Source organism: Schistocerca gregaria, chromosome 2, assembly GCF_023897955.1.
Source record: "Schistocerca gregaria isolate iqSchGreg1 chromosome 2, iqSchGreg1.2, whole genome shotgun sequence".
Taxonomy (NCBI): domain Eukaryota; kingdom Metazoa; phylum Arthropoda; class Insecta; order Orthoptera; family Acrididae; genus Schistocerca; species Schistocerca gregaria.
In genome coordinates this window covers 252,647,385-252,658,846 of record NC_064921.1, presented here as the reverse complement: position 1 = coordinate 252,658,846, position 11,462 = coordinate 252,647,385, and the positions used below count along the sequence as shown (strand labels likewise).

General features: G+C 43.0%; 1 protein-coding gene across 1 annotated transcript in view; it reads right to left on the bottom strand.

The window, feature by feature from the left end:
* Positions 1–4,986: 4,986 nt before the first annotated feature.
* The window catches only part of LOC126336800 (uncharacterized), a 347,186-nt gene continuing 340,710 nt past the window's right edge, over positions 4,987–11,462 (bottom strand). The window contains exons 11-12 of the mRNA XM_050000834.1: positions 10,988–11,149; positions 4,987–5,765 (exon numbers count right to left, since the gene is read on the bottom strand). Of these exons, the coding sequence (XP_049856791.1) occupies positions 5,696–5,765; positions 10,988–11,149 (232 nt within the window). The 3' untranslated portion in view covers positions 4,987–5,695. The remainder of the gene's footprint in view (positions 5,766–10,987; positions 11,150–11,462) is intronic.

The following is an 11,462-nucleotide window of genomic DNA, read 5'->3' as shown; positions in this document are numbered from 1 at the left end:
CCTGTGGTTCTGTCAGTGTGATCATGTGATGTACCTGACCCCAGGAATGTGTCAATAAAGTTTCCCCTTCCTGGGACAATGAATTCACGGTGTTCTTATTTCAATTTCCAGGAGTGTACTTGGAGACCATTTGAAGCCATTGATGTTCCCAAACATGTCACCAGGCCGCAATTGTTCGCGACTGATTTGAAGAACATTCTGAACAATTGGAGGAAATGACGTGGCCACGAAGATCGCTTGACATTAACGGGACATAAGTGACACGTCAGATCGTGCACAAAACCCTGCACCGGCAACATTTTCGCAGTTATGGACGGCTAGAGAAGACGCATGATTCAATATTTCTGCAGACTTGTTGAGTACATGCCACGTCGAGCTACTGCACTACGTCGGGAAAAAGGAGGTCCCACATGATATTCGGCGATATACCTTGATTTTAGTCACTTCAGCGTAATTTTTTAGGAACGTAACATCTGTTCTAGCCCACGGACTTGTGTCGATGTCTGGTGAGCCGGCCAATCTGTGGATGGTTTTTAGGCGGTTTTCCACCTGCCTTGGCGAATGTGGACTGGTTCCCCTTATTCCGCCTCAGCTACACTATGACGGCGATTGCCGCACAAACAAGTTCTCCACGTATGCGTACACCGCCATTACTCTACGACGCAAACATAGGGGTTACCCTCGTCTGGTGTGAGACGACGTTCCCTGGGGGGTCCACCGGGGGCCGAACCGCACAATAACCCTGGGTTCGGTGTGGGGAGGCGGAGGGGTGAAGTGGACTGCGGCAGTCGTCGTGGGGTTGTGGACCACTGCGGTTGCGGCGGGGACGGAGCCTCTCCGTCGTTAATAGTCCCCAGTTAAGATACAATACAACATCTATTTAGTGCTTTTCATAACAAAACTCGTGTTTCACGTAATGGACTACAGTACAGATTTCTCCAAAACACTTCATTTTTAGTACAGTTTGTTTTACTCAAGTAACATTGACAGCTAAACGTTCTACAAATGTTACGGTTTACTTAGCTCATGGTGTTGTTTAATAGTTAATTGTGAAAAGAAAAGGAAATCCAGTCTGTAGGCTCCTTAGAAAGCACCTTCAGTTTTACAGCCACAAGCAGTGCGTGTTCAAACATAAAACTACGTTGGAACTTCCAGGAATAAATCGCACATTTTCGACAACTGGTGCATCCTAATCAATGTACTAATGATACTTTTTACTTCAATCATTCAAATCGGCCTCCTCGCTGTCTCCACCAACCACCAGGCTCTTTGAATCATTTCCTTATTTATTCACCCTACAGAAAACACAATCTGCCTCCGCAGCCGAGTAATCAGTGCAACTGACTATTGTATGAGGTACCTGGATTGGACTCCTGATTCTGTGAGGGATTTATCCTTGATGGGAGTGCTAGTGGTGGGTACAGTTGACCAATTAGTAGTGGTTCCAAGGTCAGGAAACCCATCGACAACCGGGAGGGCGAAGAGCTGACCACATGCCCCTCCATATCCCATCCAATGACGCCAAGGGCAGAGGATGACATGGTGGTTGGTCGTTTCCAACAGCCCGTGTAGGACCAGAACGCGGAACTTTATTACAAAAGACACAGGACTGTTTGCTCATGAACGACAACATCGCACAACACTTTACCTTCGAAAACAAAGCAGATTTTTTTTATTCACAGAATGATGCATAATCGTTACAACAGGTGTGGTCAAAGAGTACCTGTAAAACAAAGAACTCACGTACCTCGACTGGCGAACTCGTACCACACACTTACATTAAATTATACATGTACAGAATACTCTACGCGAAAGGACAGTAGTCATAACAAATACCCCACCACACATTACTGGCGTTCAGAGGGCTCTAGTATACCGGCTATGTCGCAACTCAGGCTCGACGGGGTGCTCCACTGTAGGGAGGCTGCTGTGTACCCTTCTACATCTACATGACTACTCTGCAATTCACATTTAAGTGCTTGGCAGAGGGTTCATCGAACAACAATCATACTATCTCTCTACCATTCCACCGACCGAACAGCGCGCGGGAAAAACCTAAACCTTTCTGTTCGAGCTCTGATTTCTCTTATTTTATTTTGATGATCATTCCTACCTATGTAGGTTGGGCTCAACAAAATATTTTCGCATTCGGAAGAGAAAGTTGGTGACTGATATTTCGTAAGTAGATCTCGCCGCGACGAAAAACGTCTTTGATGTAATGACTTCCATCCCAATTCGCGTATCTTATCTGTCACACTCTCTCCCCTATTACGTGCTAATACAAAACGAGCTGCCCTTTTTTGCACCCTTTCGATGTCCTCCGTCAATCCCACCTGGTAAGGATCCCACACCGCGCAGCAGTATTCTAACAGAGGACGAACGAGTGTAGTGTAAGTTGTCTCTTTAGTGGACTTGTTGCATCTTCTAAGTGTCCTGCCAATGAAACGCAACCTTTGGCTCGCCTTCCCCACAATATTATCTATGTGGTCTTTCCAACTGAAGTTGTTCGTAATTTTAACACCGAGGTACTCAGTTGAATTGACAGCCTTGAGAATTGTACTATTTATCGAGTAATCGAATTCCAACGGATTTCTTTTGGAACTCATGTGGATCACCTCACACTTTTCGTTATTTAGCGTCAACTGCCACCTGCCACACCATACAGCAATCTTTTCTAAATCGCTTTGCAACTGATACTTGTCTTCGGATGACCTCACTAGACGGTAAATTACAGCATCACCTGCGAACAACCTAAGAGAACAGCTCAGATTGTCACCCAGGTCATTTATATAGATCAGGAACAGCAGAGGTCCCAGGACGCTTCCCTGGGGAACACCTGATATCACTTCAGTTTTACTCGATGATTTGCCGTCTATTACTACGAACTGCGACCTTCCTGACAGGAAATCACGAATGCAGTCGCACAACTGAGACGATACCCCATAGGCCCGCAGTTTGATTAGGGGTCGCTTGTGAGGAACGGTGTCAAAAGCTTTCCGAAAATCCAGAAATACGGAATCAGTCTGAGATCCCCTGTCGATAGCGTCCATTACTTCGTGCGAATAAAGAGCTAGCTGCACTGCACAAGAGCGATGTTTTCTGAAGCCATGCTGATTACGTATCAATAGATCGTTTCCTTAGAGGTGATTCATAATGTTTGAATACAGTATATGCTCCAAAACCCTACTGCAAACCGACGTCAATGATATAGGTCTGTAGTGCGATGGATTACTCCTACTACCCTTCTTGAACACTGGTGCGACCTGCGCAATTTTCCAATCAGTAGGTACAGATCTATTGGTGAGCGAGCGGTTGTATATGATTGCTAAGTAGGGAGCTATTGTATCAGCGTAATCTGAAAGGAACCTAACCGGTATACAATCTGGACCTGAAGACTTGCCCGTATCAAGCAATTTGAGTTGCCTCGCAACTCCTAAGGTATCTACTTCTAAGAAACTCATGCTAGCAGCTGTTCGTGTTTCAAATTCTTGAATATTCCATTCGTCTTCCCTGGTGAAGGAATTTCGGAAAACTGCGTTCAATAATTTCGCTTTAGTGGCACAGTCGTCGGTAACAGTACCATCGGCACTGCGCAGCGAAGGTATTGACTGCGTCTTGCCGCTTGTGTACTTGTAAATACGACCAGAATTTCTTCGGATTTTCTACCAAATTTCGAGACAATGTTTCTTTGTGGAACGTATTAAAGGCATCTCGTATCGAAGTCCGTGCCAATTTCGCGCGTCTGTAAACTTTAACCAATCTTCGGTGTTTCACGTTCTTCTGAACTTCGCGTGCTTTTTCCGTTGCCTCTGCAACAGCGTTCGGACCTGTTTTGTGTACCACGGGGGATCAGTTCCATCTCTTACCAGTTTATGAGGTATGAATCTCTCAATTGCTCTTGCTACTATATCTTTGAATTTGAGCCACATCTGGTCTACATTTGCATAGTCAGTTCGGAAGGAATGGAGATTGTCTCTTAGGAAGGCTTCTAGTGACACTTTATCAGCTTTTTTAAATAAATTTTTTTTGCGTTTGTTTCTCGTGGATTTGGAAGAAACGATATTGAGCCTAGCTACAACGACCTTGTGATCACTAATCCCTGTATCAGTCACGATGCTCTCTATCAGCTCTGGATTGTTTGTGGCTAAGAGATCAAGTGTGTTTTCGCAATCATTTACAATTCGCGTGGGTTCGTGGACTAACTGCTCGAAATAATTTTCGGAGAAAGCATTTAGGACAATCTCGGAAGACGTTTTCTGCCTACCACCGGTTTTGAACAAGTATTTTTGCCAACATATCGAGGGAAGGTTGAAGTCCCCACCAACTATAACCGTATGAGTGGGGTATTTATTTGTTACGAGACTCAAATTTTGTCTGAACTATTCAGCAACTATATCATCGGAGTCTGGGGGTCGGTAGAAGGGGCCAATTATTTAACTTAGTTCGGCTGTTAAGTATAAACTCCACCCATACCAATTCGCACGGAGTATCTACTTCGACTTCACTACAAGATAAACCACTACTGACAGACACAAACACTCCACCACCAATTCTGCCTAATCTATCTTTCCTGAACACCGTCTGAGACTTCGTAAAAATTTCTGCAGAACTTATTTCAGGCTTTAGCCAGCTTTCTGTACCTATAACGATTTCAGCTTCTGTGCTTTCTATTAGCGCTTGAAGCTCAGGGCCATGCAGCTTTAACTTGTTTAGTCTATCAGTTTCACCCGTGTAAGGGTAATTAAGAGAGCACTAGGTGTTTTAGATCTTGGACAATGATGTGGCATGTAGTGTAAAATGTAGTAGTCACAGCAACGTTAACAGTTCTGTTGAACTCGGAATATTAAGCATACACTTAAAAGTAGCGAATTTGGTAAGCATCTCTCACGTCAAAAGACGCAATGGGGGTACAGCAATTATATTTAGTAGTATAATATTGTTAAATTTTTTGGGGGTGAGCCACTGCACAAATAAATAAAACGCATATACATTTTTCGTCGTATTATTTTACAGTATCGTGTTTTACACGATATTCAGACGAATTGCAGGAATGTTTCTGCTAAGTCTTATAAAACACACACACACACACACACACACACACACACACACACACACAAACACACACACACACACTGAAATAGTTTAACATCAAGACATATAAACATTGAATAGTCCAACACAATTTTAGAGAAACCAGCTCTCCCTTACTTGTGGTAGGAAAGTCCACCCATATGTTCTAAATAGGAAAAACATATTTGGTTTGGAATAAACTGTATGGCACTGTGAAAGTAAATGATAAGTAGCTTCAAGCAACCCTACTGTGTGTCTCATGATGCTCCTGAAAAAGTCTGCTCATAGTACACCTAAAGAGATTCTGTCCATACACGAGCACTTTTGTACTTCAGATTTCGAGGTAGAATTACAACGAAACTTTTCACAAGTTCTATACTCAACTTTTACACCGCAGTGTAAGAAATGGTCCATTATATGGCCTACACAGCACTCCACAACAAAGTTTTAACGAACTGCTGTTGAGTAATCATTTGTACAGTCTGTAATTAACTGGTGTCACTAGTAGCTTGCTAATTTGAAATATCAGTTTGTTCACTCCTCATCGTAGCTCCGACTTCAGTTGTGGATAGACGGGGCCATAACGTAGGTGTGCAAAGAGTTGAAAACATTCTCCTCTGCACACTCACGACGTCCGGCAGTAGCAGTACAGTCTCAGCCGGAAGTTCGTCATGCAGGCGCTCTGCTTGCCGTACCTGTCAACAGAAAAGTACGTTCCAAATACCGTCCCAGGTAAAGCTCCAAGTTATTTAATCGTTTAAACTATAAAATGTAACAATGCTGTGAATAGCACTATGGTTATGTCCTAATACGACCAACATTTGTGTGAACTGCAACAGATAAAAATTGAAGAGGTGCGAGTGGGACTTTCGCACTAAAGGTTTTGTATAAACTTAATTAAGTATATAGACAACTCTCGCAGTTGATGGTTGGAGACACAACATTGTTGTTACAGATCGTCTGCGAAAACAAGTTCTTGGATGTCGGCCACTGAAGAATCGTGTAGACGATAAGTTAACCCCCTTAGTTTCAGTTAAGGCCTAAAGATAGCGTAATGAAGCACCGAAACTGGTAGCCAATTAATAAATAACATCGTAAGAACGAGTTTACGTGTTCCATTTTATTACATAAGTGAACGGCCGAACTTCTTCAAATCTGCAATCATCCTATAGTCTTGGGTATCCGCAGGGTAAATAGTTTCCTGTCTACACTTACCCAAGAAGCGAAACTATGATTATAAGCAACCTGCATTAAAACATTTCTTTTCTTAATTTTATCTGTTGGAGTTGCGATACTTCCCTCGCCAGTAAAGCGAGATGCGCACTGTAGGATCGTAGGCTTAATTAGCTGCCCACACAAAACTATACCGAGACGCTTAGACTGCTACCTGGCAACATATAAATGGCATCGTTCTCTCGATGGTGAGTTTAAAATTAATTACGACATTTTATAGTTCAGTACGGAGGGAGAGCAAGGACCTGTAGTTGCCAATCTGTGCTGAACGCGTCAGCTGTGCAAGCTGGACGGTTTGCAAGCTTTCTCAAACGATTTTAAAGAAACTGCATGGTAATAAACTTTAAGTCTCGCACATGTTATAGCTTCATTCGTCAGCTTCATGATAAATTACCTATCATTTCGTTAATGGTCATAGTTATTGTGATATTTCAGTATTAGCTAAACTACTATAAGAAATTCTTGAAGTTTGCAGTGAAACATAGGGGCTACTGAGAATTTGCGTTTGGTGCGTGTTAGGTATGTATGACTTAGAGAAAGCTTTTGACAATGTTGACTGGAATATTCTCTTTCAAATTATAAAGGTGACAGGGGTAAAATACAGGGAACGAAAGGCTATTTACAATTATTACAGAAACCAGATGGCAGTTGTAAGCGTCGAGGGGCATGAAAGGGAAGCAGTGGTTGGGAAGGGAGTGAGACAGGATTGTAGCCTGTCCCAGATGTTATTCAATCTGTATATTGAGCAAGCAGTAAAGGAAACAAAAGAAAAATTCGGAGTAGGTATTAAAGTCCATGGAGAAGAAATAAAAACGTTGAGGTTCGCCGATGACATTGTAATTCTGTCAGAGACAGCAAAGGACTTGGAAGAGCAGTTGAAGGGAATGGACAGTGTCTTGAAAGGAGGATATCAGATGAACATCAACAAAAGCAAAACGAGGATAATGGAATGTAGTCGAATTCAATCGGGTGATGCTGAGGGAATTAGATTAGGAAATGAGACACTTAAAGAAGTAAAGGTGTTTTGCTATTTGGGGAACAAAATAACTGATGATGGTCGAAGTAGAGAGTATATAAAATGTAGACTGCCAATGGCAAGGAAAGCGTTTTTGAAGAAGAGAAATTTGTTAACATCGAGTATAGATTTAAGTGTCAGGAAGTTATTTCTGAAAGTATTTGTATGGAGTGTAGCCATGTATGGAAATGAAACATGGACGATAAATAGTTTGGACAAGAAGAGAATAGAAGCTTTCGAAATGTGGTGCTACAGAAGAATGCTGAAGATTAGATGGGTAGATCACATAACTAAGGAGGACGCATTAAATAGAGTTGGGGAGAAGAGGAGTTTGTGGCACAACTTGACAAGAAGAAGGGACCGGTTGGTAGGACATGTTCTGAGGCATCAAAGGGATCACAAATTTAGCATTGGAGGGCAGCGTGTAGGGTAAAAATCGTAGAGGGAGATCAAGCGACGAATACACTAAGCAGATTCAGAAGGATGTAGGTTGCAGTAGGTACTGGGAGATGAAGAAGCTTGCGTAAGATAGAGTATCATGGAGAGCTGCATCAAACCACTCTCAGGACTGAAGACAACAACAACAACAACAGGTTATATGCTGCTGCTCATTAAATTTAGATAACGTATTAAACTATTCTCTAAATTTCGAAGTATATCGCTATCTGTCTACTCTGTCGAGAAAATGGAATGTATGTAAAGGGCTTTGTCACGAACGCAGCCGCCAATGAAAAAGTATCTCATAAACAGACCGGGATATAGAATCAAGATTTTGGCAAATGATGGCAAGCAAAGAGAAGAGCATTTTGCAATATGATTGATAATCGAAACTTTCACATCTACCACGGTATTCAAGCAACTACAGGTTTTTTAAAATGAAACAGTGTAATTCTTATGGACCGCCAATAGCCTGTAAAACGAGAATTGCTGTGGGTTTCCATCAATATGAGTTAAGAAGCTGCACATTTATTTTAGTAATGAGAATAACTATTGACATGTCTCGCCCCCATTTGCGAGTTTAATAACATGCTGTTTTCTGATTCTGCCACAATTTTAACAGCATTTAGAATGTTAGTGAGAAGTATACCTGTAAAATCGGCTACGTTTAGGCTAAGGGAGCAGATGTTTACACAGCAATAAGATACGTAACGTGTTACTCAAAACTCCACACAGTCCATGAATACATGTTTCTTCAACTACATTCTTGGTATGGCTGACAACCTGAGACCAGTACTGTGGTGTACCACTTGCAATGACTTCTTTTGTCAGGATTTGTGCATCACTGAATGTAAATTTCTTGTTGTTTTTTGGCATATTGCTTTTCACCTAGGCCCATATATTTTCAGTCACATTTAAATGAACATTAAAAAGAGAAAGCCTGATTATACTACGCTCTTTAGTTTTAGCCATTTCGAAGATCTGGTAGCGTGAAAGTTTTAGTGTGTACAGTACTACAAGTTCCATTAAGGGGATGTTTACTATCTTTTGATTAAAAAATCGTTTTTAAAAAAAAATGTATTTTTGGATTCATAAAAGTTTTTATAATTCACCTCTGAAACGGTTTTTCCGAATAAGGAACGGAAATGTTTGTTAGTTGCAGTTGAAAAAACAAATGCACGTGCCTGAAATCGGCCTTTTTCACGCACCAGATTTTTCGGGGGTTTCGACTTTGTAGCCTCGAAAAATTATTCTATGTCCTTGCCCATGACAAAAACTGATAAAGTGATCAAGGAGCTCACGACGTACTACGATTTGGTAATCCGACGGCATTCCAGTTCGGTGTAACAGACGAAGAAGGCAATTTGGGCAACGTATTTCCACAAATGTTACACGGATGACTAACCACAACACCAAATTTGTCCAGCTGGGGAAAATTGTTGGTGCAAGTGGCGCATTGCAGAGGCTTCCGGACATCTGGACGAATATCAACACTACCAGCCGCTCTCCAAAGAAGTTCAAAAAGCGATTCATCCGATCTACGAAGCCCTTTCAGAGGATGAGTTATTGTGCCGGTGCTTGGGAGGAAACACAAAATTCAAATTAAAGTTTGAACGCGTGTTTTTGGAAGTTAGCATCTGCATTCCGGTGCGAAGACTGTGGAGATTGCGACTTTCCGGTAGTGAGCAGCTTCAACGAAGGGTATTCAGCAATCCTGAAGACCATGACAAGGATGGGTGTCACCCTGGGACTCTATTCGACGCAGTTCGCCAAGCATTCGGACGACCACCGGATTCAAGCAGCCGAAAACCGCTTGTCACCGGCCGTACGAGCGGCTCTGGAGCAGCGCAGGATGGCCCAGATCGAGCAGAACGCCCTCTCTGAAGAAGACTAGTTTCTGAACCAAGAATAGCAGATTGAACGTACGTTGCATAATATTGCATTTATATGTAGTCGAAACTTCAAACGCGTTTTTCTCGAAATGACTTTTTTTTTATCGCGCGGTATGGTAACTTCAGATTTACAGAACCGATTGGCATGATTTTTGTTTCCGACGAAGCTAACTAAATTGTCTAGGAGTTGTACCACTTTTATTCCGATCCATCAACTACAAATATTTTTACTTGGCCGACGAAGTCGAAAAATCGATGAAGAAAACCCCGTGTTTTTTTTTTCAAATAGCCGCCATTTTGTTTCCTATGGTCCAAATAACTTAAGCGAGGTACAACTTCTAAAGGATTTTATATACTTCGCTAACGTCAGTTCAATTTTGATTTCAGACGAGCCGGCTGACCTGTGACATACCGCGCATGGAGGTCTATATCGAAATTTTGTTTCGTTCCGACGGCACTTCCGCCTTTGCTCTTCGACATTTCCAGTCGAAAAAACTCCAGTTTGTAGAGAAAATATCAATAAAAAGTTTGACCAAATCCCGAGAAAAAAATTCCCAAGGAACATGCTTCTTTCGGGCCAAAGGTAGTAAACCTTCCCTTAACTTCACCTTACACAAATTAGGTTCTGCTTTATCGAATCGAACATTTCTTTTTACCCAGAGAAAAACAGCCGCTTTCCTTCACTGCAATATAGGATCTTTATCCATCACAACAGAGAAGTAATGCGCACTGTGATTTACTACTTTCTAATTCGGAGGAATATTTTGCAACAGAACATTATCGGTTCGAATCCTGCTTCGGGCATGGATGTGTGTAATGTCCTTAGGTTAGTTACGTTTAAGTAGTTCTAAGTTCTAGGGGACTGATGATCTCAGATGTTAAGTCCCATAGTGCTCAGAGCCATTTGAACCATTTTTAGAACATTATCTTCAAAGCCGGTGAAAGTGTTCTTAGGCGACCACTTTCACTGCGAATCTCGTGCTCACACGTGCTGCACTGTTTTTATTCGTGCAGTGCCAACACGCAACACTCGTTCCCAACACCTGGTGACTGTAGAACACTTCAACGCCAGAAAATATTTCTTCACAATGAAAGCTAATGAATGGAGGTGCCTCTAATGCGCGACACCCCGTGGCACTGTCTATCCACGGCGTGGCAACAGTGGCGCTTTACCAACCAAGCTGCTGGCGGCGTAGTAGGGAAAACCTAATCGCGATTGGTGTTACCTGGGCAACGGCGTCATATCCACTCCGGCGACCCAGGCGTCAGAAGACGCAACTAATTTTAAGCGCACTATAGGAACGGGCAGAGGCGCCAAGTATGGAGAGAGACGACTCACTGGTTGAGGCGGCTGACGACGCCCGCGAGCGCCATGTCTCCCTCGTGCGGCCGGCGGCGTACCGTCGCCTCGAACACGGCGTCGCCCGGGCTGGTACGCAACGTCACCAGCACGTCCACCGGGGCGGCGTGCGCGCCGTCTGCGCCGTCCAGCTGCGACTTCCTGCAACACACGGCGCTTCACAGCGTGCGCTTCACCTAGCACTAAGTCGTCGGCACGCGGGTCGAGGCAGCTAACGTCGACGTGTACGCAGACGGGATATCCAACGTCACGAGACGCAGCGCCGCCAGCTCACGCCACGATCAGGTTAAGGTGCTATTGCACTTTCAGCGCTCTCCAGTGGCAGTTATCGGCTTTATTTGTCCGGTAAACAACTACATTTGTTCACAAAAATGGACGAGCGTAGAATTCCAATATTTCCCTTCTTGAACATACACTAGTCATTCTGTTCCGTCTGTGAGGTACATAAATAAAA